A 27,273-nucleotide genomic window follows, 5' to 3' on the forward strand; every position below is an offset into this window, starting at 1 on the left:
AATACTGAATGTGATTGAATGAATGAATGAATGAAGATCAAAGGACGCACTCACACACAAACTTATAAGTTTGAAATTTATGGGACCAATCAATCAGTCACGTATTAAGCACGCGCCAAGATCAGCGCGGTCTCTGACCTGATCATTATCTTGGATCAATGTCCATTGATCGTGTTGTATGGAGTATAGATAGTTCCTGCCTTGTCCACCAATGAACATAATGCCAAATGAATTATCAAAGTAGATTAGATTGTGTAGTTCATCAGTGAGGTACGGACAGTCTTTGAGTATGTGGTTCTCGCCAGATGACAGTGTGTATCGAATGAATGTGCCGACATCGATGAACAGAACGTAGAGGTTGTCTTGGCCATCGTAGCAACTGACCTGTGGTCGAGTCTAATCCGATATTGTCAAACATCAGGAGGACGTCGGTTATTCGCGTGAGCACATTGAATGTTTTGACGCAATGCTTGTAGTCCCCTCCAACGATAATGATTGAGTTGGAGTAGCTGTCAATGTGTGTGCTGGCGTTGGACAGTCGCGACGAAAGCTCGCCATATCTCTCAAACTGCTCCGTTTCCACGTCGAAGCGGTACACACCTTTCAGATCCTTCTCTTTGATGTTCTGGCCTCCGACGATGTAGATGTACTTTTTGCCATCGTAACACGCGGACAGATGTTGTACACAATCGACGTCCTTCATGGGTGCGCTGAAGATTCGCCTCTCTGTCAGCGAGCATCGAGACCACGTATTTACTTGAGGGTTGGCATTGTTCTCATTGCGCCCGCCGCCAAACACATAGATATTGCCAAGTGCGTAGACCACTGAGCAGGTGACAAAGCGGAACAAACGATTGAATGAACCTTTGAAATTGTCGTCCGATGTCCATATGCGCGTCTCCAGTTCGAACAATGAGAAACGGTCCGCATTCAACGACAGAATGAGCCCATCAAACTCGGTGTCGGCGGCGGTGGAGAACTTCGACTTAATTGATTTGATGATATTGAAGCATGATTCAATCTGTCTCTTGGTGTCCTTCAACTTGTTGACATTGATCTCGACGACATGATCTTTAAGTCGCCTCAATGAAGCATCATCATACGGTACTTGTTGAGCATGTTGATTGTGACGAACGATCATTGACATCAGTTCATCTGATGTTTGAATACCATGATCAAGGTGATCATGATCATCATGTGATTGTGATTGTGATTGTGATTGAATGTAGTTGATCTTGTTGATAAACTCATCAATTGACTTGCATGATGTGATCGAATCAATCAACTTTGTTGTTGCATTATCATCATCAACTTGGTTGTTGTTGTTGATAATGTTGTTGTCTGTTTGAGGACGAGGAACATGTTAGTTGTTGACTATATGATGTGATTGATCTCATTGATGATGTTGTTGATCGTTGATTGAATGTATAACATCTGAGCATTGATAGGTGTCTTGACCTTGTGCTCTTGAGCGATGATCACCTTGATCAATTGTTCAAAGTGACTGGTGACTGATGAATGTGTCTGTTGCAATGCTTGATATGATGCAGCACAAAGTTGAAGTGTCTTCCATAGATGGTCCAACCTCGGTGTACACCATAATGATGATGATGACTGGTTACTATTACTCTCTTTCTCTCTATCATCTATACTCTGTTTAATATTATCTATATGTTCAATGCTATGTCCATTATGTACTCTACTCAAACATAAAGGACATAACAACATACTACAATTGAAGCATATCAACTCTGACCTCCTGTTGTGCACTTTACATGTTGTAGTTGTAGTTGAAGTTGTTGTTATAATTGTATTAATATTATTATTATCTGTCTCCATCAATTATTATTTAAATATGAATGAATGCTCTTGGCCCAGCTTGTGAACTCATTTATTAATTCATTCATTCAAGTCGTCTTGATGATCTTTTGGAATGTTTGAGAGATAACTTAGGTACTCCTCTTTCCAATTGACCTTGTTTGATTGGGATTGTCCAGCTGGTACAGACGATGACGACATTGAGTTAAGTATAATCGGTGATTTAGGTGTCAATGGTAATTGTTTGAATGCTGATGTACTTGTTGTTGTGGTTGTTGTTGTTGTAGTTGTAGTTGATGATGATGATGAAGATGGTAATGATGGTGAAGTAGTATTATGTTGAAGTTGTTGAACATCCTGTTGAAGTCTCTGTCGTAACCTTTCAATCTCCTCCGTATTGATCGACTGTAATGATTGATTGAATATAACTTTACATGATTCCAGTGTACTATGATTGATTGATTGATTGATCGATCGTTAGCCAGGACGAACGAATGAACATGAATGAATGAGTACTGAGTACATATACATACCTGTTGATCTTGGATATTGACTCTCTCTTTTGTTTGAGTTGTTCACTCATTATTGAGATGAGGGTCTCGCGAGCTTGATGTGGTCGATAGCTGTTTAGTAGATGGTGGAAGTTGATGAATAGCAATGATATGTCATCCACTTTCTTCTTGTACTCTTGGGGATTCTCGACAAGTGTCTCGAGCAACTGAAGATAGTTGAATAGTATTGAACGGTTCAGTTTCTTTAGCTCTTTGATTGGGGAGATGGAGTCGTCTGGATACAACTGCTGAACACCCTGCTCGCTCAAACTTGGCAACACATCAGTCGTGGCATAAGGTTGTCCAAACATTGAGTATGTAGAGCCTTGTTTAGGCGGCAGTGGTGGTGGCAGAGGTTGCAAGGTCTTTGTAACATTCGTAGGACTTGTAGTTGATGTTGTAGTTGTTGTTGTTGTTGTGGCCGCCAAAGTTGGGGACTTTGATGCAGGTGGAGTGAATAGTTGTTTATCATTGTTATTGCTATTGCTATTGAGTGATATAGGGTTTAGACCTGGTGTTGATGTTGCTGATGATGACTGTTGTTGTTGTTGTGATTGTTGATGTTGATGTTGATAGTTCAAGTACAACTTGTAGAATGGAGGTGGAGGTGGATATGCTGATATGATCACATTCTCACCTTGTTGTTGCTGTTGTTGCATTATAATATCTAACTTTTTATGTTGTACTTATCGACAAGTACATATATACAATATCTGATTGATTGAGACAGATAATGAGATTGAATGATAAGAGAATGTGATGCTCACTCTTCAACTTCATCGAATCAAAAAGTTTGAACAGACACATCTGGACCTCACTCATTCATCCTTCATTCACTCATTCATATTCATTCATTTGCATGATAGATATAGATAGAGATAGATAGAGATAGAGATATAAGATAACAATATGCATGGTGTATTAAAGGTTAAGACAACAGAGGAGAAAGCACGAGCTTTGAAAGAGAAGGAGTTGATAAAGATTGCAGAGTACAGGGCTATTGTTGATACATATACAAAGCATGTATGTTTGGTTGATTGATTGAATGATTGAATGATTGAATGAATGACTGACTATAACTCTATACATAGAGAGAACTGAATGAATACAATGATACAAGTCTTCAGGTGACAAAGAAGGTATTGGAGATCAATCCAGAGTACTACACCGTTTGGAACTATAGAAGAGATACACTTGTTTACTTTGCAACTGTCAAGTATGTTGGTAGAGTCAATGATAAGGGCAGATAGTGATAAAGACTGACACATGTACACAGACCCAATGAAGACATGCAGACATTGTACGCAGCAGAGATGAAGTTCATTGAGGAATGCATTCAGAGATTCACAAAGAGTTACTGGGTATGGTATCATAGGAAGTGGATCTCTGTGCGACAGGACAAGTGTGATTGGGAGCGTGAGCTAAAGCTATGCAGCAAGTTGTTGGACTTGGACTTGAGAAACTGTAAGTTGATTGATTGATCATGCTCATCTGACACAAACTCACTCATTCATCCATGATCTAGTCCATTGTTGGAGTTATAGACGATTCGTGGGCGAGAAATCAGGCCTGCCATTGGAGAAGGAGTACGCATATACTACAACAAAGATTGAGCAGAACTTCTCAAACTACTCAGCATGGCATCAGCGATCTGCTTTGATACCATTGATGAACACTGAGCCACAACAACTATTCGAGAAGCTCAAGGAGGAGTTTGAACTGGTTAGGAATGCAGTCTTCACTGAGCCAAAGGATCAGAGCTCTTGGATCTATCACAAATGGCTGGTTGGAACCATGAAAGCGTAAGTTAGATCAATCAAACTGTCAGGTGGCACATGGACTGACCACGACCAACAATCACCCAACAGTATTCCAGGATGCGATTACAAAGAAGTGTTCAACGCAGAGGTTGAGGCCATTAACGAACTGATTGAGATTGAGCCAGATTGTAAATGTATGTGTATACCATCAATCATTGACAACATGGTCATCCCAGCACCAGGGTTACTTACACATCCATTCAACATAAAAGGGCCAATCTATACATTACTGACATTGAAGTTGGACCTTGGATGTGATGCCACTGAACTTCGTCCATTGATTGACAAGCTTAAACTCATTGATCCAGATCACATCAACTACTACCTGTCGTTGGAACAACAACTGATCAACAGTAACTAAATCATGATATTCACAGTACTTTACACAAACGCATCATATGGATTGATTGATTGATAGTATCGGTCGGTCGGTTTTATTAACAGTGATGATGGGCAGCCTCAGCGATGAAATTAGTGACATCACAGGCATGCGAGATGTTGCTGCAGTGACTGGAAGCGAGGGTGATGGTCTTCTTGGTGGAGATACGGCCAGCCATGAGGGTCTGGAGGTCTGGGTTGATCATGCGATCGTTGGCAGAGATCTGGTACCAGGATGGCTTGGTCTTCCAGGCTGGCACGCCAGAGGGCTCGGAGAAACACTTAAAGTTTGGTGGGCTTCTGTGCGTGGGCCATGGCAGTGGCGAGACACTCGTCAATGTCTGGACACATGTTCTCACGGAATGCAGAGATGGCGTAGGTGGTGAATCCGCTGGCATCTGGGACGATGAAGCCGAGGCCGGGGGCTGGGTCCTTCATGGCACCGAGAGTCATCAGAGACTCTCCCTGATCTGGAACGAATGCGGCGATATAGACGAGACCGATGACCTTGTCAGAGTTGCCAGCGCCAGTGATGATCATACCACCGTATGAGTGACCGACCAGGATGCTTGGACCATCGAGTGAGGCAACCAATTGGTTCACACGCTCAATATCATCAGTGAGTGATGTGGCGAGGTTCTGAACGGCACGGACATTGTATCCCTTGGCGAGCAGTCCCAAAGTGACCTTGCTCCAGATTGAGCCCTCACCCCATGATCCATGGACCAGGATGATGTTTGGCTTTACGGTGGCGGTAGTAGGAGTAGTGATTGGTTCCATTTTATGTGTATGTGTAAGTGTAAGTATATGTTTATATTTGATGTTTGAATGAATGATCAACTAATGATGACCGTGCTTATTTATGAATCATTCAGCTGTCACCGGTGAAGTAAAGATCTATCTTCGTATTCGGTGTTAACCAACAACCCATCACATGGTCCACACCTCAATATCCAAGGAGGGTCGTCTGAGATTAATGGACCAAGGGGGGGAAATTACAAATATCCGTTTGATCACGGTCGACGTCGTTTGATCATGTGACCTCACACCTAATTGGCCCCTTTTCTCACTACGAAGTAGGTCCAAGACCCCCTTTTCCTCATCACAGTCTACTAATAAATCATCAACTTTACAAGTTCAGAAATCAATTGGAATCGTCTTTGCAGTTTTATAATATCTATTTTGTTTTACGAACGAGAGGTAAGATGGCTACACTCAATCATTCAATCAGATAGATGACATTGGTCACATGTGGAACCATACCCTGGGGTGGGGTGTGTCTATGTTAGTGATCGCTCATACTTGAGAAACGAACGAAAGAACAAACGAACGAGTTAACTGAACTAAAGTGTTTGATTGATGACATTTATTACTAGCATGTTACTGGAAGAAATAAAGAAGGAAGGTAGGGAAGGAGGATGTGTGTGATGATGGCGAGGAGGGTGGTCCAAACCAATAGACGACATTTGAGGACGTTCGGACGTCCACTGAAATATGATTGATGGTGATGATGTGATGATGTGAGTGAGTATCCAGGGCAGACCTGGACATATTACTGAAGGAGCCTCTGAAGGTCTTGACACTTCTCCATGAGAGGAGCAAACACTTGACGATTAGCAACATAGAGTGGCAGGAACTTCTCACGGAAGAAGATGGCAGCGTCGGGGATTTGAGGGATTGGATCGGTGTCCTCCTTCTTGGTGAATTGGAGCTGTGTGAATGTGGGCACGTATCCATCGGGTGTCTCGGCATCAATGTAGCTGGGCTCACTCGACTGGATTCCGTTGCTGGTGTTGGCGTTGGTCAGCACCTGGTACTGACACTGGGCAATGTTGACCCAGGAGTCGGGCATCGTCGAGAACATCTCGTTGCTGCAGAGCATGTGTGTCATGCCCACCGAGATGATCTTCTTCTCGATTGGTCCGGAGACCTTGCCACAGATGACCATCCACACCTTGGTGATGACGTCTGCCCACAGACCGGCACGCACCGAGTTGATGATATTGATTGTCTCTGCAATGCCAATCTTGTTGATGAACACTCCCAAGAACACAATGAAGCATCTCAACAACTTGTCAGTCTTGTGTCTTGCAATGCGCTGGAAAGTGACCTGGAATATCAATGGAACAAACTTTTGGTATTGAGCACTTTGAATAAATGATTGATTGATTGAGTGAGGGAGTGATTGTTAGTATGGGACAGGCATTGACGACTTGGATGTTGTTGTTCGACTATCTTACAATTCGAGATTCTCGACTATTGACTCGAGCAAGTAGAAGCCCTCGTGGTCGTTGGTGGCAGAGTCCACAAGCACCTTGTATACTCCGAGAATTGGCTCCAAGTGGTTGTTCTGTACGATGTATGTTCCGTCACGCTTGAAGAACGCCTGGAAGAGACGGACGAGTGCTGGCACGTTTGCCTGACGCATCCACTGCGCTGGTGTGTAGAGTATTGGTATCATGGATCTGTATGGAGCGAGGTACTGAGCGTCGGCATTCTCCACAAGGATGGCCAGCAGCTGGTAGGTGTATGGCGCAAACTCCTGAACGTCCTTCTGCAGAACGGCGTTGACCAGTGGGATGACCGTCTGGAATACGTTGGGCTGGCCGGCAAAGGACTTGAGCAGTGAGCCAATGACCTCGAAGCAGTAATGGTTGAATGAGTGGTTCGATGGGTTGTCAATCTCGGCCATGAGGATCGAAGTGAACTTGCCGAGCAGCTCAGTGGTCGTGCCTACGTCCACCTTGCCAATCATCATGAGGACGATACGAACGATCGCGCGCATCGTACGCTCGTTCTGCTTGGAGCTTGGGAAGCTGAACACGTTGACCAATGGCAGAAGGATATCGCCCAGCACCGAGCGGATAAACTCGGCCGACAGTCTGGGCACACCATTGTCCTTGACAGTGAGCAGACGGTCGATGCAGGTGGAGGCGTAGGTGTGGATGACGTGGTCTGGGTTGGACAGACACAGCACACAGAGCTGGAGCAACTGGGGGTAGATCTCGGCGGGCAACTGCTGGCGGAAGATTGTGATGAACTTGAGACAGTCGGCGACCAGGATTGGTTGCACGCCCTTGGTGTTCTGGAGCACGGGCACCACCTCGGCCTTGAAGAACTCGACGACGGGCACGCCAGCGGTACTGTCCGTCTTGATGGCCAGTGCAGTCACCAGGAAGATGGCGCTGTCCTTGGACAGCCAGTTCTCCTGTGGGTTGGCACGATAGTGCTGCAGCAGCTGGTTGATGTCCACAGAGATGAGCTGGGTCACCTGCGTCTCAAAGTACTTGCGCAGGCCCTTGACCAACTCGATGGCGGCACGACGACGAGTGTCGCTGTCACTGCCCTCGATATCACGTCGCATGTATTCCGCAGCGTTGTCCTCGTAGAGCTCCAGATCAGACTCGCGCAGCTTGATGTTTGGCGTGACGATGCACGAACATATCTGTTTCAGTGTGTCCTCTTGCTGGAACAGGTTGTGCTGAATGCTCATGCTCACTGTGCTGAGGAACTTCAATGAAGCAAAGATCAACGGATCATTCTTGATAGCGTTCGACGTCTGAGACAACAGACTCCAGACGCTTGTAACAAATGGTTGGAGGTAGTTGAGGAACACCTCATCGTATCGCTGAGTGTACAAGTTAAGAATCTCGCATATCTCTGTATGAATCAAGTTCAACAATGATGGGTCTTCATCACTCTGCCATTGATTGAATGAATGGTTAGTGATCATGTCTCCTCGAGACTACTCCAGACGGGAACATACCTTTGAATCGACCAACTGTGGACAGTTTGATTGGTATTGGAGATAGAATTGGAACTCTTTGGTGAAGTTGCCAAGGTTGTCCTCAAAGAACTCTGCAATGTCAACGTTGCTGATTGAATGGAATATCTCAAGCATCGACAAGATTGCTGTGAACAATAGCTTCAACTGATCTCCAGTCAAATCCTTTGTCTCTCTAATCACATTGCCTGTTTTCTGTTGTCGACCGAACGATTGATTGATTAGTATGATTGATCACTCGGACTCAATGTTACACAACATACCAGGAGCAACTCAAGGTATGGAGTTGGGAAGATTAGGAGGATATACTTGAGCTCGAGCATTACGGCGTTGGTTGGTGTTGTGTCTTTGTAGCGCTTGAAGAGTGAGCTGAGTGTTTGGAGTACGGGATTCACCACTGTGTAGTCGTTGCTGTGCAGCTTGGTGATGAGCTCGGGCAGCAGCGTGGGCCAGTCGTTGGGGAACTCTGCGTCACCGATAACGGTGAGCGCCTCCATCATCATTGACTGTAAGAGTGGTGGCAGCGTGATCAACAATGAAATGATGACCTGCTTGATGGTGTCCTTGTCCTTGCGCGAGATTGGGTTCTCGGTGGTGTCTGTGTCCCTCCAATTCTCCTTTACATGGTTCTTGAACTGGATGGCGGCGAGCAATCTAACGTTCAAATCCACCGACGATGCCTCTATGATCTTCATCATCTTTACCAATGATTCGTCAGTCTTTAGAAACGCCAATACCTTTTTAGTGGCTGATTAGTTAGTTGGTAACAACATGATTAGTATGATTGAGTGATTGAGTGATGAGTGATACCTACCTTCATCTCTTTGTTGTGTGTTTGGGCTATTAGCGCTAGCTAACAAGTTAACCAATTGATCAAGTTCTGACATAATATTTGATTGATTGATTGAATGTATGAACGAACGAATGTATGAATGAATGATACGATAATGAATGAGCACTAAGTATAAGGCAAGGTGAACAGTGTTGTCGTGTGTGTGTATGTGTTTGTGTGAATGATGATGAGGGTGTTGAACAACAATGAAGTGCACTCACGTCTTTCGATTTAACTTCAAAAGTTACATGTTCCCTCCTTTTTTCAGACGAGCTTTTCAAAAGTGTCAACTTCGTGGACCATGCTGACCTGTTGCCAACTCACTAGGGAGCAACAAGTGATCATAAAGAGATGGAGACAGAGAAAGAGACGACTAGTTTGGGATTGTTTGGTGAGGTTGATGGTCGTGTTGTTTGTCGGGTTTATTCATTATATAGTCAGGGTAAGTAGTTCGGAGTGGGCGATGGTGATTGGGTGAGGGTGTTAATTTGATTGGTGAATCAAGTAGCGATAATGAATAAACAAAAGTCAGGGCAATTGGTTGAGTGAAGTGAAGGGTTGAGGAGAGTAGGGGAAGAGAGTATGTGCTTGGTAACCTGAGGGAGGGCATCGTCTGGAGCCTCGCATCTCAAAGTATGTGCTGAGTTAAGTTGTGTTGAGTTTGAATTGGGTTGGTTGGATTGGTTGAGTTTGTTGGATTGGTTGGATTGGTTGCTTGGTGGATCGGTGGTTGGGTTCTTACATACAGGCGATGGGGAGGTGAAAGCTGATTGTTGTTTGTTTGTTGTTGGTTTGAATGTTTGTAGTTTGTTTGTTTGTAGTTGTTTGTTTGGTTATGCTAGTCTCTTCACAGATTGCGTAATGGAAGTGATGAGCCTATGAGAGCGAGCTGGTGGGATGGACGGGGAGGTGGATGGATGGTGATATATGATTGATGGATTGAATATTGAAGGATATATATGTTTGATTGATATTGATATTGATATTGATTATGATTAATGTTGTTGATACTGAATAATATTGATTGGATGAGTGTTGGAGATTGATTGAATATTAATTGATTGAATGATGGTTGAATGAATAGAGTTGATGGAGTTGTTATGATTGGTATGTGTATGTGTGTAGCCATCGTTTGTTCGACAAAGGCAGGTGGAGGATGATGGTGATGGAGATGGAATATTCGGGTTCGCTATTTACACAGCATAGAGTGACTTGTCAATGACGGGTGGGATTGGCTTGATCTCAGTGCCCAACTCCTGCTCGATCTTGTGCAACGAGAAACGGTCTTCGTAGGTGATGAGGTTGATGGCGAGACCGAGATGGCCGAAACGACCCGAACGACCAATGCGATGGAGGTAGGTCTCAGAGTGCTTGGGGAAATCAAAGTTGATGACGACGTTGACGTCCTGGATATCAATGCCTCTGGTGAAGAGGTCGGACGAGACGAGGTTGCGGCAGTGGCCGTTCCTAAAGTCGTGGAACACGCGGTTGCGGTGCGCCTGCAGCATCTTGGCGTGGATGTAGAAGCACGAGTAGCCGAGGTCGGTGATCTTCTTGGCCAGCAGCTCCACGCGGTTGACGGAATTACAAAAGATGATCGACTGGTTGATCTGCAGTTTGGAGAAGAGCGTGTTGAGGCAGTGAATCTTCTGGCGCTCCTCGACGAATGCGTAGTATTGCGTGACTCCCTTGAGTGTGAGCTCGTCCATCAGGTTGATCTCGTACGACTTTGAGAGGTAGGCGTCCTTGAAGGCCTTGACCGTGACGGGGAATGTCGCGGAGAACAACAATATCTGTCGGCTAGATGGTAGGAATTGAATCAATTGTTCGATCAAAGGTTGGAACTCTGGTGATAACAGTTTGTCGGCCTGAGGAATACATGTTAATATGTGTCAGCTGATAAGTCACGTGATCTATTTCGATCAGCTGATCAGTCATGTGATCAAAGACATACCTCATCCATGATGATTGTCTGGCAGTTTGAAAGGTTGGCAACGTTCTTTTGGGCCAAATCAAGAACTCTTCCAGGAGTGGCCACCAATATATGTACAGTTTCGTAGAGTCTCATAATGTCATCCTTCAAGCTAGTGCCTCCAGTCGTGGCCATCACCTTGACATTCATATATTTACCTAGTTCTTTGCACACCTGTGATGTCTGCAATGCGAGCTCTCTTGTTGGGACCAAGATCAAGACTGAATGAATGAATGATCATACAATGTTAACATCTATCTCTGTTGCTGTAGCTGCTATTGCTGTTGCCTGCTTCATTCATTCTTACCTTGGATATAGTTCTTTGTTGGATCTGTTTTCTCGAGTGCTGGGATGAGGAAGGAGGCAGTCTTACCGGTACCGTTCTTGGCTCTTGCCATGATGTCCTTGCCTGCGAGTGCGATTGGGATCGCCTTCTCCTGTATGGGTGAGGGTCTTACATAACCCTTCTCGTAGATGCCTCTCAGCAGGTCTCTCTTCAAATGCAGATCGTCAAACTCATTTCCCTCTGTTGCTGTCACATCTTCAGTCTGCTTCCTCTCGTCCTTCTTTGGTAAGATCAAATTGTCCTTCCAATTGTTGTCGTCAACAATAGGGCTGTATACATTATATCATGTGATGTTGATGTTAGTTCGATCGATTGTCATCTCTGGAAGATCAGTCAGGACACATACACAGTGGATGTTGTGGAAGACATGTATATGTTTCTTTGCTAGGTTGTGATAAGTGTGTCGCGTCTAAGATGATGGATTGATTGATTATATTGATTGATTGTATGTTTGTGTTTGGATTGATATTGATTGCTTGATGATTGATATCTTGTTAGATAATGATGATGTTGTTGATATAGTGTGAGATAAAGAAGAATGGATACAAGGTGTGCTTGATGAACCCTTGGTTAGTTGGGTCTCTTCACTCACACATAACTTAAATTAATTTTATTCGCAATTCACGCAAGTTGTTGATGTTCGATCTCATCGCATTGAATGAATGAATGAATGAACAAGTTGAGATACAATGATGTAATAGGTATAAGAGTACATGTATACAAGTATTTGTAGTTGTACTTGTATTTATTGAATGATTACTTTACTTAGAATAGAATGGTACCAATGATTAGTGTGACGATCATGAGGATCATTGATGGCATGGTGATGGAGGATGAACCTGGCACCATGCTGCCACAGAAGCCTATTGTGGCAAAGTTATCAGTGCCAGTGAAACAGGAGCTGCTTGGATCCTTGGAGTGACATGCTCCCATGTAGTCACAGAGCTTGGCCTTGCAGTTGACGAAACCACATGATCTTGGAATGTAGGCGTTCTCAGAGAAACAGTTGTACTGAGCCAGACAATCAAAGTATGCCGATGCCTTGGTCTTGCAGGACGATGCGTCCGTTGGCAGCTGGCTGATGCACACGCCACCCGAGTTGTCGGCAGTGCACGTGCAGACCTCCGACGACGAGCAGGCATCCTGCGAGCAGTTGGATGTTGTGACGGGGGCGGGTGGCTGCTGGCAGATGTACGAGGTGTTGATGGCCGAGTAGCTGCAATAGGTGTTCTGGCTGATGTCACACGAGTCCACGATGGCGCCAAAGGTTGCGTCGATGGTGGTGCATGGCTGGCCGTTCGATCTGGAGAACAGGGCCACGCAGGATGAGTTGGCGTTGTTCAAGTTGGCAGCACACACCGAGTTGATAGCGCAGGATGATGGCAGCTCAGTGCAGTCGGCACCAATGGCGAGACGTGGCAGACAGTTGGTGGTCTGGTTGCAGTACTCGTTTGGCTTGCAGTGGACTTGTGAAGTGCAATCAGTTGGCTTCTTGCTGTTGATCAATGGAACACAAACCTTCTTCTCTGGATCACAGAGCAAGCCTGTTGGGTAGCTCACACAATCAGTGTTGACAGAGCACTTCTCACCAACGCTATTATCCCCAATAGTTATATGTTAGTCAACATGAAGTAACTTCAATCAATCAATCAACTTACGTAGCAGAATGAGTGATCTGGCAGGTGTAGATTGAGGCGGATGGGAGTGTAACTTCTTCCTCAATCACTCTGACCTCTTCTCTGGACTCTGGAGCGGCGGCGGGATAGCAGGTCAGACCTGGAATACATGAGATTGAGCTTTGGATACATCTTTGTCCAACGTTGGCCAATGGAAGACACACCTTTAATGGTGAGTCTGGGTTGGATGCATTCTGGAAAGGATTGTTTCCACAATAGTATTGTGATGGGCAAATCAAAGTTGAAGCAGTTTCTACTTTCTTAGGAGCACCGCCTCCTCCACTAAAAGTGTAATGATGAGTAAGTTGAGTGATTGAGTGATTGGAAGAATATTAACTTACTTGTAGATATCAGAGTTACATGGACTGAGAGCACCTTGTTGACAGAAGAGCTTCTGACAATTCTGGGCATCAGAAAAGTTGACACATGCAACAATGGCAATAATTAATAATATGTACTTCATTTTATTAATATTTATATATATTTGTAGTTATTTATTTATAGTTATCTATTACTATAATTGATTATTAAATAACAAATGAATTGAATTGAATGTGACGTGATGTGGATGGTCTATCATCAGTGACGATGACGTTTGGTTTGATTCAAACAAACCAGTAATTATCTATGAATAGTTGTTCATAAACACATAAAGTTGTAGGTTGATTCAAGTGTACATCGTCCAAAAAAAATTGAAGGGCTCAGCTCCTTTTGATCAATCAGTTGTGTGTGAAAAAAAAACGTCGCATCGGTTGATGATCAAACACCCCACACCCACACATACTTTGAAAAGACACATCTTTCTTATTTTGGACAATAATAATATATATTTATATTTAGTTTTAGTTTAGTTATGGACCAAGACAAGACTTTAGAACATGAGAGCGAGGATCACAGAGAGAACGGTGATGATGATGGCTGGCGAGGTGATGGAGGAGGCGCCTGGAGTGAGGTTGCCACAGAAGCCAATGGTGGCAAAGTTGTCGTTGCCGCTGAAGCAGCTGGTGAATGGGTTGGGAGTGTTGCATGCGCCCATGTAGTCGCACAGGGGCTTCTTGCACTTTTGGTAGCCGCACGACTTGGGCACGTTGGCGTTGCCGTCGGCACAGTTGCTGGCAGCCAGACAGTCAAAGTAGGCGAGGGCGGTGGTCTTGCAGGCGCTAGTGTCGGCGGGTATGTACGAGGTGATGCACTCTCCGCTTGGGTTGGCGGGTGTGCACATGCAGCGCTGGTTGGACGAGCAGGCGTCCTTGGAGCAGTTGGTGGTGGAGACGGGGGCGGGGGCGGCGCGGCAGATGCCAGCCTGGCAGTAGACGTTTTTGCTGATGTCACAGGCGTCGAGGAAGCCGTGGTACGAGCTGCCAAACGAGCAGGTCTCGTTCTCCTGGCGCGAGAATATTGGGATACAGGTCATGTTGTTGTTGTCGATGCTGACGCTGGCGCAGATGGCATTGACCACACACGAATCGGCGTTCTCTGAGCAGTTGCCGCCGAGGGCAACACGTGGCAGACAGTTGGTGGTCTGGTTACAGAACTGGTTTGGTGGGCAGTGGTCGTCGCTGATGCAAGTCGAGTCCTTGGAGGATGGGATCATTGGAGTGCAAGTGCGAGTGAATCCATCACACTCAATCTGAGTTCTGCTGTCTGGGCTGTAGCAATCTGATGTGACAGAGCACTTCTCTCCAACACTAAATTGTATAATTGATTGAGTGAGTGGAATAGTTCCAGGATTGATCGAATGAGTAGAACTACTTACGTGAGGAAGTTGAGGATCTGGCAAGTGTAGACGGTGGTGGCGTCGACCTCGACCTTGGCCTCGATGTCTCTTACTGGTGGTGCTGGGGTGAATGGTGGATAGCATTGGAGACCTGGGACACAGGTGACTGGAATGGTTGGATCACAGTGATGACCGACATTGCCCAATGGCAGACAGATTCTCTCTGATGATTCAGTGTTGGAAGCATTCCAGAATGGGTTATCACCACAATAGTATTGTGATGGGCAGATCAAGTTGATCTGTACTCCCTTAGCCTCTACTTTGGCAACAAGACGGCTACATTGGGTGAGGAAGTGAGTGAGTGAGTGGGGGTGGGGGTGGGATGATCCCATTCAACACTAATTAACATACTTGTAAATATCACCGGTACATGAGCTGAGGGCGAACTTCTGGCAAGTGAGTTCAGTGCAAGATTGAGCCGAGACGTACTGGAACATGCACAAGGCAATGGTCAATGCAATTATTAATCTCATTATTATATATATTATTTATTATTTATATGTATGAATGTAATATTGATATCAATAAGACGATGTTTACATCATCATGCCTTTTGTCGTGTCGCTCATTCATCCGTTCATTCATTCAATCACGCATACATACATACATCCATTCGGTTCTTTGTTCATTCACATCCATTCCCAAAACGGTCTAGACTTGCGGCTCACATCAGGTCCAATTCTGTGTTTTTCAGATTGAACACCAAAGCGTGTCATGATGTTGTTGTTGTGTAGACTATCTATCACTACGAGACGACTGATCAATTTAACAGTCAAACAGACGACTCATGGAGTGATTCAAATAAAACTTAAACAAATATCCAAAAAAACAAGGACGTCACCAATTCTTGTTTGATTGATCAGCTGACATCACCTGTCTCACTGCTATTTTTTTCAGAATGAAGAGGCATTCAATGAATAACTGTAACTTCTTTGTTGACGTGTAAATGTCTTGTGGGTGACAGTCCCTGGTCTAAGCTTCAATCAATCACATCAGACTAAATGTATCGTGGACATTACCACCAACAATGCTAAACAAAAAATCAATCCTTTAACCATAATTCTCCATCTATGTTGAGTATTGATTGTGAATATTGTAAATACAATACATCATTGATTGTCGGTATTGTTGTCGTTGTTGTGTACCTGATTGGATTCAATCTTCATGTGAGTTCTTGGACCAAACTATATTCAGTGGACTTCATGAACATACTCACAACCTTGAACTCATGAACCATGCCTGTATCTGTCATTGTTAATGAATGAATGAATGAAAGTAACTCTTTAGACATCAAAATAATGCAACAATGATGTTGTGTGGGACCGGTCTTCGCAGAAGTTTGAGATCTGTGACTTCACAAGTTTGGTGACTCATTCATTCATTCACTCAAACAATCAAACAACAAACAAACAATACCCTTTGTACAGTTACAACTAAGCAGCATCAATGACACACAGACACAATGTCTTCAACTACTACAACAACAACAACATTAACAACATCAATGAATCACAACAATGATAATAATGACAATGACATTGTAGAGATATCAATGTCTACGATGTTGACACCAGAGGGAGAGGAGATTGATTATGAAACTCCACCTCAAGGCGATGAAGATATGTTCTGCGATGTTGGTCAATCATCAGATGCAATGGCAATGGTCGACATGTCAATGTTGATCGGACAAGACAATCAACAAATGTTGGAAGAGGAGATACTAGACTTTAACGAGACACCTTTACTCAATGATATAATCACAGCAAACAACAATAATAACAACAATAATAGTAACAATGATGGTCATAGACATGCACACAATCATCTTCAAATTGGCACTCAACAACATTGTCATTGCGTCGACATTGACAGCTTCATTGAGTTGATGACCACGGAGAACCCTTACATCCTGTCTGGCTTTCGCGAGTTCACTACTCGCTCATTCAAACAATGTACCAAGAGTGTATTCATGTTACACAATGATACAGGTACGTACTCACTTGTTCAATCATGGTTATGGATGATTGTCTGACCAACCAATCAATCAATCTCAAAAAGGCAACATATGGACACACTTGATACCAGCGATACTATACCTTGTTGTGTTTGTAAAGGACTTGTTGGCGGCGATGCATTTGATACCTGATCGTCACCAGGATAGACAACATACTCCAATGTATTTGATGAACTTGTTGTTCTTCTTGGCGACATGTTTCCTCTGTTTCCTGGCATCATCAATCTATCATACATATCGATCACATTCTATAACAGTGTACAAAAGAACATTGATGTTGGATGTCTCATTCATTGGTCTACTCATCCTCACCTCTGTCAACCTCATCATCTACAGTGAGCTCTACTGCTTCCCCAACATCCGCTCACTCTTCCTATTCTCATTCCTCTTCCTAATAGTCACAGCACTATCACTATTACCAAAGATGGTATGAATATGATTGGCACTCATTCAATCATTCAATCAATCATTCAATAACTAACCCATCACACTCAATCAATCAATCAATCACAGATGAGAGAGAAGAAGTTCTCATTGAGGACATTTGTATTCTCATTCTTGGCATTGCAGGGATTGGTGTCACATATGCTCAGGTTGTATTTGGAGAGTGGAGGCATGAGTAGTGAGCCATACACATTCGGCAACGACAGCAATTTCCAATGGCTACTATTATCATATGGATTCTTTGGTATTGGATTATCAATCAGACGTCTTAGATTCCCAGAGATACTAGCACCTGGCAAGTTTGACATATTCGTACGTGTCCTATCATCCATCTCATATGATCGTTCAATCAATCATATACTGACCAACCAATCACACAGGTCTCAAGTCATCAGATATTCCATGTATTGGTAGCACTTGGTACTCTGTTTATCTTTAAGGCTTATGGCAATGGGACTGAAGTGTGTCAAGTTTACATGTAGTCTGACAAAACTACCATCCATCAAATCGATCACGTGACATTACCAAAGTGTGATCGTGTGTTGTCTAGAGAGTGCGCGTGTGGGTTGCCAACCAGATGACGATGCACACCCTTTGACTTGGTTTTTTTTCATTCAAAACGCGATCTTTTTGACTTGTTGGATTCCAATTCATTCATTCATTCAACCATTCATACATTCAATCATTCAGATAGATAGTTTGGTACAAGATATGGTATTTAGTGATATAGATAATAATATGTCATCAACTGCTAGATCTGCTGATTCAACTTCATCATCATTGGCATCATCAATATCTGCCTCAACTACACCACCTTCATCATCTCCATCAACTCCACCAATAAGACATAATAGTAGTAGTATAAGAGATAGGGTCACGGCAACATCATCAGCATCAAAAGTACATTCAAACCAAGATGACAACAACAACATAGACACAACAACAACAAATTCGTCGACGACGACGACAACGACAACAACAGATACACATCATAATTCAGTGCTAAGTAAAGAGCTGGTGTTTATAATCTGCGTTGCAGGCATATATGTATTCTATTTACTTTATGGCTTCTGCCAAGAGAAACTGTACGTCATCATCCCATCACTCATTCAATCATTCAATCAATCAATCACTCGCTAACTCATCATAATCAATCAATCATATTCAGGAGTATTGTTAGATATAATCCAGATGATAAGGAGAAGTTGGGAAATTATACAGCATTCTTGTTGGCGCTGCAGAGTTTGGTGAACTACTTGTCGGCAAAGACTATACAGTTGGTGAGCAAGGAACGCGTTGACATGACTCCAGCCATCCAATACATTTACACATCGGTGCTTATAGTGGCATCGACCTTCCTGTCGAACAAGTCGATCTCGTACATCAGCTACCCCACGCAGGTGTTGGCCAAGTCGTGCAAGCCGATCCCCGTCCTCGTGATGGGCATGCTCTTCTACAAGAAGCGTTATCCACTCTCCAAGATACTTATTGTCGTCACCATCTCTGTTGGTGTCGCACTGTTCATGCTGCCCTCCTCCTCCTCGTCATCAAAGAAGCACACAGCCATTGACTTGGACTCTGATCTATACTTCTACGGACAACTACTACTCATTGCATCACTGCTCGTCGATGGACTAATCGGACCACAACAAGAGAGCTATGTTCATCAGTACAAGCCATCATCAAACAGCATGATGCTCAACACTAACTTCTGGAACACTATCTTCATGTTCTTAGGTATGTACTTTGACGACGACTGTGATGGTCTTGTCCGTGTGACCATGCTAACCCAATCACAATCATACTGTATACTAGTGTCTGTTGTCAATGGAGATATATTGCCAGCATTATCATTCATGATGCGCTATCCAGAGTCATTGGTGTTGGTGTTCTTTTATTGTATCACCAGTGCATTGGGACAGCATTTCATATTCTTGACGACCAATCGCTTTGGTGCACTGTCCTGCACGACCATCACCACCACCAGGAAGTTCTTCTCGATCCTTGCGTCAATCTTCTGGTTTGGACACTACATCTCTCCATTACAATGGGGATGCATCATTCTGGTCTTTGCAGGCCTATCCATCGACATTGTTCTATCCAACAGTGGATCATCCAAGAGGAAGAAGGAGGCCTAGGGACCTCCCTCACTCGATCAATCAATCAATCAATTAATCATTCATTCATTCATTCAAACTCCAGGTATCAATCATATCATACTTTATTGTATCAAGCCACGATGAGCGAATATTGGTGAGAGGAAGGTGGAGAGATTGGCTTGGCTGAGGAGGACAAGGTAGCGATTGTCGAGTCTCATTCTCTTACAATAAATTTTGAATACGGCGAGCAACTTGGATGGATCGTGGATTCTCTTGTTGGTTACCACGACCAAAAGTACGCTGTCCCTGATCGGGGCTGTCATTCATCTTGTTCCATTGGTATCACTCTACATTACTCAAGAAGATGTTCCCAGAAGATGTCCTCTTTTTCCTCACCACCACTCGTCCTTGGGATTGTAGACATTTTGAACGACTTACTTCTTGACCAGCCTCATCAGCTCAGTTGCCATGGTGTCCTCTTTGACACTACAATCAATCTTCCGTGGAGGTAATGGCGTGATGGACCTCCCAACAGCTGTGATATCAGAGTATCCAGAGACAGTCTTGTTTGAGAGGAAAACAGATCTGACCACGACCCATGTCACCTATATGAATGAAGGTTCGGAATACATCCACACCGGAGACATCACAAAGATCAGTTCGTTGTTGTTGTATATATATATATATATTTATATCTATATGCAATATTTATTCTTTCATTAGTTGTTTGTGAATGTAGCCTTCTCGGTGGCGATTGAGGTTTGTGCGGCCAACCTCGAAGCCACACTCACACGTTACCTTTTGCTTCATGTATTCTCTGTGTTTGTTTCGGAAGTCTTCGTTCTTGTCGTAGTAGGTCTTGAAGTACGATGTCATTGAGATTATATCTATTTCATAAATAAAATTTGACTTGAAGTTCAAAGTGGAAAAAAAGATGAGAATTAAATCAATATTATTGTTTTATTATACATAATCCACTGGGTCGACCTTCAATGACAAATCATCTGCAAGTTACCAAGTTTAGTTAATATTCATATTTTTTTACCTGCCTATTATATTCTTCATAATACTTAAGAGATTCACGATGGACAACATTCCAGTTGTTAACTTCAACCAACTCATTAGGCAATACAATGAGTCCTATAAGAGAGATTTCGAGTTGGTATTCACATTTGGTGCCAACTCAACAATCATATGTCGCAACACCGACATAGCAAAGTTCAACACTTTCTTCAATGACAATGAAGCTCTCTTCCGTACCCACGAGATCTTGATTAACCAGTTGGTATTGGTACCCGCTGGACAAGGAGAGATCGAAGTTGTTCATCTCAACAAGAAGAAGCTCCAAAAAGCCTATGGAATGGCTTTTGTTGTCTACATCAAGGTTTGCAGATATCTTAACTTGGTTCCAAATGACAGATACACCGACTGTGTCATTATCAAGATCGAATAGTTGAACCTCGTCCAACAACTTATAGGTCTAGTCCACCAATATACTATCATCAGGTATCATCCCCATCTAAACCTTCGTACCTTATTTGATACTTGTACAACAAGAATAGGGTTTATTACCATCATACAAACAAACTTTCCCCTTTCTGCAGTATTCCTACCTTATACCTTACTCTCTATTAGCTTTAGATTTATGGTTATTCTTTGTCAAACCTATTTACTATTTATTTATTTTTTATTATTACTTTATTATTATCTAACCTAACTTCTAACCAATAAATATATATAAATATATTCTTAGAGTTTCTTAAGAATATAATAAATCAGAGCGAAGCTTGCGAAGCAAGCGAAAGCGGACCTTTTAGCGTAGCGTTATGAGTCAGCCACACACACTGCCACATCCCCTGCATCCACGACAGTGACAACTACCGCCAGTACCACTGGTCCGGCCTCTACGATCACTCAGACCACCACCGTCAGCACTGTTGCCACTTCCCCCTCCAACTACGACAACAGCTTCTACTACTGTCACTACAACTGCATCAACCACTGGCGCAGGTTTCGACCATTACCCAAACTACTACTGCCACAACGACTGCTTCCACGACCTCTCCCACCCCGACATCTACTACTGCATCGACTACCCAGACCACAGTGTCAACCACCCAAACAACCACGGCAACCACCGCCACTGCTGCTGGCACCACGACTGCGTCTACAACAGCCACTACGACTGGATCTGATGGAACAATCACTGAGACTACTACTGCAACTACCACGGCTAGCACTACAGCACCTGCTACCACAACGGCTTCAACCACCGACACCACGACTGCTTCAACCACTGGCCAAGGTTCGACCATCACCCAAACGACCACCGCCACGACCACCGCTAGCACAGGTCCAACCAGCCAAGTAACCACCACTGCTTCCACCACTCAGACCACAGCATCTACTACCGCCAGTACCACGCAGAGCACATCGTCCACTACGGCAACCACAACCATGTCGACTGCCTCAACCAAGGACACAACATCAGCTTCCACCACCGCCTCAACCGAGGCCTCCACGATTGTGTCAACATCGGCTTCAACCTCTGCCAGTACCACCGGTGCAGAGGGTACTATCACCCAGACGACAACGGCCACTACCACTGTGAGCACTGCTGCCTCAAGCCAACCGACAACAACCACCGCATCGACCACTCAGACGACTGCGTCAACATCGGCAACCACCACTCAATCAACTACTGCTACATCCCCTGGTACCACCACAGTGACAACCACTGCCAGTACCACTGGTCCTGCCTCTACCATCACTCAAACAACCACTGTCAGCACCACAATGTCCACGATTGCTCCCGCCACTTCAACGACGGCATCTACCACTCAGACCATCGCCTCCACCACTCAGATCACCACTGCTACCACAACTGCCACTGCTGAGGGTACCACCTCAGCGTCGACAACAGCCACTACAACTGGAGCTGAAGGTACGATCACTGCCACAACAACTGTTACGACAACTGCCTCAACAACTTCAACACCAACGCCACCTCCAACTCCACCTCCAACTCCAACTCCAACACCACCTCCAACCTATTCGGTCAATGGATTTGCTTTCTTAGATTCAAACAAGGTAAGAATATATCTATTCATCTGGAAACTGAAAGGAGGGATGATACTAACTATCAAACTTGTGTTTTAGAATGGCATCTTCGAGGCTGGTGAGGCGTACTTGGATGGAATCACAGTTGAGTTGACCAATGAAGCAGGTTCAGTTCTTGGATCCGGCCCCACTGATGCCTCCAAAGCAAGAAATGGCTACTCATTCACTGGTCTCGTTGCTGGAAAGTACTGTCTCAAGATGACACCGCCCTATGCCGGAGGATATCTGAATGGTCCAACTGGAACAGACAACAATTTCGACCCAACGACTTGCAAATATTGTTTCGACCTCAATGAGAATACTGTGGACGCCTCTAAGAACCTAGCTCTGCCCTCTGGTTTTGTAAGTAGACTTGATCATGCCAGCGCGTTAGGAAAGACGCCAAGTTGAAGTTACATTCACTGACTCGACACTACCTCTAGGTTGCTAGCGCCAACAAGTTCGTAGTACTTGGATATGCTTGGAATGATCTAAACAGCAATGGTGCGGATAACTCTGGAGAGCCATACCTTGGTGGAATGGCTGTAACTTTGACCGACAAGGATGGAAAACAGCTGGCCACCTCCACGACCGACGCTTCACTCAAGACCAGTGGCTACAAATTTGAAAACCTGGATGAGGGCGACTACTGCCTCATGATCACTGATCCTAACTCCATCTATTCCAACGGCCCAGCTGGTACCTCAAACAAGTTTGACACTGATGGCAAATATTGTTTCAATCTTGGACCCTCCACTGTCAACGCCAATAAGGAACTCGTCGCCCCAGCCGGATTCACCGCCGCCAACCCCCTGCCCAAGTACACTTTGTACGGTTACGCCTGGAATGATCTCAACAGCAATGGAGAGGACAACTCTGGTGAGCCATACCTTGGAGGCATGCAAGGCATCCTCTACAGCAAGAATAAGGACGACTCCCTCACAGAGGTGAAGAAGTTTACCACGAGTGCTGCCGGTGGCGCTGACAATGGCTTCAGGATCCCTGACCTTGACAATGGTGCCTACTGTATCAAGATGAGCGACCCCAGTGATGTCTACTCCAACGGCCCTACTGGGGTCACTAACAAATTCGACTTGACTGGACAGTACTGCTTCTCTCTTGATGACACCACCACCAACGTCAAGAAGGAGATGAAGGTTGCAGCTGGATTCAACATACCCAAGTACAATGTCGTAGGATACGCTTGGATCGACTCTAACAGCAATGGTCAAGACAACGGTGGTGAACCATGGCTTGGTGGCATCACGTTCACCTTGCTCAAACTTGACAAGGCCTCCAATACCTACAAGCAAATTTCCTCTCAGGTCTCGGACGCGTCCAAGGCCGATGATTCTATCACATTCCCCAACCTCGATAAAGGATCTTACTGTGTCAAGGTCACTAATCCGAGTGGAAACTACAAGAATGGACCAAAGGGAGGCTCAAACAATTTCAACTCCACCGGATACGAATGCTTCGATTTCGATCCCACCACTGGCTCCTCACCCTCCAAGGTCGTCAAGGGTGGATTTATTCCAGACCCAGCCAAGACTCAACCCAAGTACAAGGTAGATGGATAAGCTTGGATCGACTCGAACAGCAATGGCGAGGACAACACTGCTGAACCATATCTCGGAGGCATCAAGGCCACCTTGCTCAAATTGGTCAAGGGCCCAAGTACCCAGCCAACCTACTCTGAAGTCGGAACCCAGATCACCGATGCTGCCAAGGCTGCAAAGGCCTTTGAGTTTACAAACCTTGATCAAGGCGGATACTGTGTCCATCTCACTGATGAGAGTGGAAACTATGTCCCAAGTATTATCGGAGTCACAAACAAGTTCAACTCTACAGGATTCTACTGCTTCTCCGTTGATCCCACAACAACAACTTCACCTGCAAACACTTTCCATGCCCCAGGAGGCTTCGTCCTGGGTTCTGGAAAGACAGCTCCCAAGTTTAGCCTTCGCGGATACACCTGGATCGACGCCAACAAGGATGGAATTGATGCCAATCATGAGGTATACTTGTACAAGAATGTCCCAGGCCACCTTCTCAAGCTGGACAAGGACACCAATCCTTGAAATTTTATAACTACAAGGAGATCCAGAAGTTCACCATACCGTCATCTGCTCACTCCCCAGAAGACATCAAGATTGACAATCTGGACCAAGGATCTTACTGTGTCCAATTGGAGTTTGTTGAAAACTACACAATCACTGTCATTGGCGACACCAACAAGTTCAAAAAGACTGGATTCTACTGTTTCTCCCTTGATTAAAACAGGGTCCCATCTGGAAATCTCAACACAATCGCCGGATACTATCAAACCACTGGACCTGCAGTTTGGGGCTTCGCTTGGACTGACGCCAATCGTGACGGCAAGTACACCAGCAATGAGCCACTCACTGTCGGCGTCGACGTTACACTCTATTTGAAGAATGCCGATGGAACACTAAGTGCAATGAGGAAAGTGAATTCCAAAAGCCCCAATGGAGATTGGAGGTTCGGAAAGATGGAAGCAGGAGAATACTGTATTCATGCAGGATCTGACAATATCAAATCCACCATAACTGGCCAGCAGAGCAAGTTGGATGCCAAAGGAGACTACTGCTTCACTCTAGGAACTTCTGACGTCTACATCTATTGTGGTTTTGTATTCATCTAAATCCAGAATAATCATGATTGGCGCCGCCAGGATTTCCAAATAACAACCTCTTGCAATTGGTCCCGCCTTACCTTGTCTTGGGCCTCACCAATCAATCAATCAATCATTCATTCAACTCGTTCCAATGCTTTATTGTAGTGATACAACCATGTCTTGTAATGAGTTTCCACACAATCTGGAACTGAGTCACCCAGTCCAACATCGGGCTGGTATTGCCATGGCTTGGGAAGTGCTTGAAGGCCAGCGGTGAAGTGAAGGAAGTGTGTGTTGTCCATGTCCCACAGGCGAGGATCGACACAATCGCAATGAGTGATCTGTACGCCATACTCTGGATAGTTGAGCGCCTTCCACTGGAGTGTGTAGTTGAGCACGTCCTGGTCATTCACCACGCCGTTCTGCAACTTGGACACTGGTTTGATGTTGGCGATCAGTTTGTCATAGATCTCTTTGCGCGGTGATAATACTACCAATCCACTATTGATCAGCTTCATTCTATGCGGTTGCCACTGGCATGAAGTGGCATCTGCGTCCACCGTTGCATATATAGTCTCTGGTTCATTCATATCAATGAATGAGAACAAGTGATCAATGTTCTTTATAATCAACATATCAGAGTCTGAAGTGATGAATGATTAGTGTGTGAGCATCACTCATTCAATCAATCAATCAATCAATCAATCAATCAGGTTGATGAATGAACATACCCAACCAAATGATCCTTGTGTATTTGGTCATCATCCATGCTTTGAACTTGCTAAAGGCAGGCAGCCATCGAGCTACTTGTACGCTGACATCGCTGTCTAGTTGGATGGCGGGCGCTACCTCTGTGATGCAACCAAGGTTCTGCAGTCGACTGACGGTCTCCTGTGACACTTGTTCAGTGACCAACACAATCATTGGATATAGTGTCTGAGCGCTGTCCAATGATTGCTTCAACGCCAACACGCCCTTGGCATACTGATCGTTGTTTACGAATGTTGCATAGGCATACTCTCCATTTCTATTGATATGTACTTCTCCGCCTTGTGAATGATCGAGACCTTTTGTGATTATTGTGTTTGTTGTTGTTGTTGTTGTTGTTTTTGCTGTTGCTGTTGCTTGCAGGCCGCCGCCTGCTGCTGATGCACCATGTCTATCACCTGTATTCATATTGTCATTGCCATTATTGTCATTGTCTGGTATGATTCTGTCTCCTCCTCCTCCTCCACCGCCACCTGTGAGCAATGCTACAAAGAATAGTAAATGTAGAAATATCAATAGACTCAATACAAGATGAGCACTTGATCGATTTAATCTTATCATGTCTATCTTCTATCTACGTATATATTCTATCTTATTACTATTACTATTATATATTATATTATATTATTACTATCAGTTCATGTTGATTCAAATTAAGTAATATAATGCGTCATGGGTGTATGAATGAATGAATGCAAAAGGGGTTAATGATGAAATGGTGTGTGATTACCATCATCATCATCTCTATCTTGTTTGGCTTTCAAGTTAGATGATAATGTAATGTCACTTGGTTCCCATCTTGAAATTGAATACGAACAGACATTCATTGTGAGTGTGTTTGTTCACACATCAATCCATGTTTGATCAAGAATGGTGTCATTCGAGATGACGCATTTATCTTACACATTACAATTGGGAACTGGGAAAGTTTGGATACCAGCTCTTATCCACAATGATTCCTTTTTTGACAAGTTTTCGCGACAACATGGGGCCTGTAACAACGCCCCTTTTGTGTAGGAATGCGTTGTCCCAGTGTGCCCATTTGATTTATTTCGTTCGAATTCAATTTAAAAGTTGCAACTGTCGCTGCGTGTTCCATTCTCCAAACACTCAAACCTTTCCTTAGTCGTCGGAGTTATATATCTACAAAGTAACTATAACTATATTGTAAATAAAAAATAATAATCAAGTATAATAAATACATATAATATATATAACTTAAAAGATATTATTATAACAAACAAAGCAAAGCAATAC

The 27,273-nt window shown here is 44.2% G+C and overlaps 14 protein-coding genes across 14 annotated transcripts; 5 read left to right on the forward strand and 9 right to left on the reverse strand.

Moving 5' to 3' along the window:
• Positions 1-93: 93 nt before the first annotated feature.
• On the reverse strand, positions 94-1,147 carry SAMD00019534_013880 (hypothetical protein; the record flags this gene model as incomplete). The annotated part of the gene is made up of 2 exons (XM_012903355.1): positions 94-281; positions 385-1,147. The coding sequence occupies 2 exons, from the start codon at positions 1,145-1,147 to the stop codon at positions 94-96; spliced, it is 951 nt and encodes a 316-aa protein (XP_012758809.1).
• A 752-nt stretch (positions 1,148-1,899) lies between these two features.
• SAMD00019534_013890 (hypothetical protein) lies at positions 1,900-3,028 on the reverse strand (the record flags this gene model as incomplete). The annotated part of the gene is made up of 2 exons (XM_012903356.1): positions 1,900-2,266; positions 2,352-3,028. 2 exons carry the CDS (start codon positions 3,026-3,028, stop codon positions 1,900-1,902), a joined length of 1,044 nt encoding a protein of 347 aa, XP_012758810.1.
• Positions 3,029-3,278: 250 nt separating this feature from the next.
• Positions 3,279-4,550, forward strand: SAMD00019534_013900 (hypothetical protein; the record flags this gene model as incomplete). The annotated part of the gene is made up of 6 exons (XM_012903357.1): positions 3,279-3,392; positions 3,461-3,585; positions 3,646-3,833; positions 3,895-4,171; positions 4,238-4,323; positions 4,402-4,550. 6 exons carry the CDS (start codon positions 3,279-3,281, stop codon positions 4,548-4,550), a joined length of 939 nt encoding a protein of 312 aa, XP_012758811.1.
• Positions 4,551-4,849: 299 nt separating this feature from the next.
• On the reverse strand, positions 4,850-5,353 carry SAMD00019534_013910 (hypothetical protein; the record flags this gene model as incomplete). Its single annotated transcript, XM_012903358.1, has 1 exon — positions 4,850-5,353. A coding segment is annotated over one exon (504 nt), but the record flags the coding sequence as incomplete, so codon positions are not given.
• Positions 5,354-6,119: 766 nt separating this feature from the next.
• Positions 6,120-9,238, reverse strand: SAMD00019534_013920 (hypothetical protein; the record flags this gene model as incomplete). Its single annotated transcript, XM_012903359.1, has 5 exons — positions 6,120-6,714; positions 6,808-8,267; positions 8,334-8,546; positions 8,615-9,099; positions 9,166-9,238. The coding sequence occupies 5 exons, from the start codon at positions 9,236-9,238 to the stop codon at positions 6,120-6,122; spliced, it is 2,826 nt and encodes a 941-aa protein (XP_012758813.1).
• A 1,138-nt stretch (positions 9,239-10,376) lies between these two features.
• SAMD00019534_013930 (hypothetical protein) lies at positions 10,377-11,870 on the reverse strand (the record flags this gene model as incomplete). The annotated part of the gene is made up of 4 exons (XM_012903360.1): positions 10,377-11,051; positions 11,138-11,376; positions 11,463-11,770; positions 11,848-11,870. 4 exons carry the CDS (start codon positions 11,868-11,870, stop codon positions 10,377-10,379), a joined length of 1,245 nt encoding a protein of 414 aa, XP_012758814.1.
• Positions 11,871-12,266: 396 nt separating this feature from the next.
• SAMD00019534_013940 (hypothetical protein) lies at positions 12,267-13,640 on the reverse strand (the record flags this gene model as incomplete). The annotated part of the gene is made up of 3 exons (XM_012903361.1): positions 12,267-13,095; positions 13,160-13,459; positions 13,519-13,640. 3 exons carry the CDS (start codon positions 13,638-13,640, stop codon positions 12,267-12,269), a joined length of 1,251 nt encoding a protein of 416 aa, XP_012758815.1.
• A 408-nt stretch (positions 13,641-14,048) lies between these two features.
• On the reverse strand, positions 14,049-15,427 carry SAMD00019534_013950 (hypothetical protein; the record flags this gene model as incomplete). Its single annotated transcript, XM_012903362.1, has 3 exons — positions 14,049-14,865; positions 14,934-15,230; positions 15,306-15,427. 3 exons carry the CDS (start codon positions 15,425-15,427, stop codon positions 14,049-14,051), a joined length of 1,236 nt encoding a protein of 411 aa, XP_012758816.1.
• A 1,031-nt stretch (positions 15,428-16,458) lies between these two features.
• Positions 16,459-17,894, forward strand: SAMD00019534_013960 (hypothetical protein; the record flags this gene model as incomplete). The annotated part of the gene is made up of 4 exons (XM_012903363.1): positions 16,459-16,942; positions 17,013-17,395; positions 17,482-17,724; positions 17,793-17,894. The coding sequence occupies 4 exons, from the start codon at positions 16,459-16,461 to the stop codon at positions 17,892-17,894; spliced, it is 1,212 nt and encodes a 403-aa protein (XP_012758817.1).
• A 256-nt stretch (positions 17,895-18,150) lies between these two features.
• On the forward strand, positions 18,151-19,550 carry SAMD00019534_013970 (hypothetical protein; the record flags this gene model as incomplete). The annotated part of the gene is made up of 3 exons (XM_012903364.1): positions 18,151-18,497; positions 18,581-19,149; positions 19,228-19,550. 3 exons carry the CDS (start codon positions 18,151-18,153, stop codon positions 19,548-19,550), a joined length of 1,239 nt encoding a protein of 412 aa, XP_012758818.1.
• A 395-nt stretch (positions 19,551-19,945) lies between these two features.
• Positions 19,946-20,387, reverse strand: SAMD00019534_013980 (hypothetical protein; the record flags this gene model as incomplete). The annotated part of the gene is made up of 2 exons (XM_012903365.1): positions 19,946-20,116; positions 20,310-20,387. 2 exons carry the CDS (start codon positions 20,385-20,387, stop codon positions 19,946-19,948), a joined length of 249 nt encoding a protein of 82 aa, XP_012758819.1.
• Positions 20,388-20,595: 208 nt separating this feature from the next.
• SAMD00019534_013990 (hypothetical protein) lies at positions 20,596-20,961 on the forward strand (the record flags this gene model as incomplete). Its single annotated transcript, XM_012903366.1, has 1 exon — positions 20,596-20,961. A coding segment is annotated over one exon (366 nt), but the record flags the coding sequence as incomplete, so codon positions are not given.
• A 1,007-nt stretch (positions 20,962-21,968) lies between these two features.
• On the forward strand, positions 21,969-24,691 carry SAMD00019534_014000 (hypothetical protein; the record flags this gene model as incomplete). Its single annotated transcript, XM_012903367.1, has 4 exons — positions 21,969-22,601; positions 22,671-22,973; positions 23,054-24,178; positions 24,257-24,691. 4 exons carry the CDS (start codon positions 21,969-21,971, stop codon positions 24,689-24,691), a joined length of 2,496 nt encoding a protein of 831 aa, XP_012758821.1.
• A 697-nt stretch (positions 24,692-25,388) lies between these two features.
• Positions 25,389-26,304, reverse strand: SAMD00019534_014010 (hypothetical protein; the record flags this gene model as incomplete). Its single annotated transcript, XM_012903368.1, has 2 exons — positions 25,389-25,891; positions 25,980-26,304. Coding segments are annotated over 2 exons (828 nt in total), but the record flags the coding sequence as incomplete, so codon positions are not given.
• Positions 26,305-27,273: the final 969 nt, after the last annotated feature.

The sequence above is a fragment of the Acytostelium subglobosum genome (assembly GCF_000787575.1).
Source record: "Acytostelium subglobosum LB1 DNA, scaffold: scaffold2, whole genome shotgun sequence".
Taxonomy (NCBI): Eukaryota; Evosea; class Eumycetozoa; order Acytosteliales; family Acytosteliaceae; genus Acytostelium; species Acytostelium subglobosum.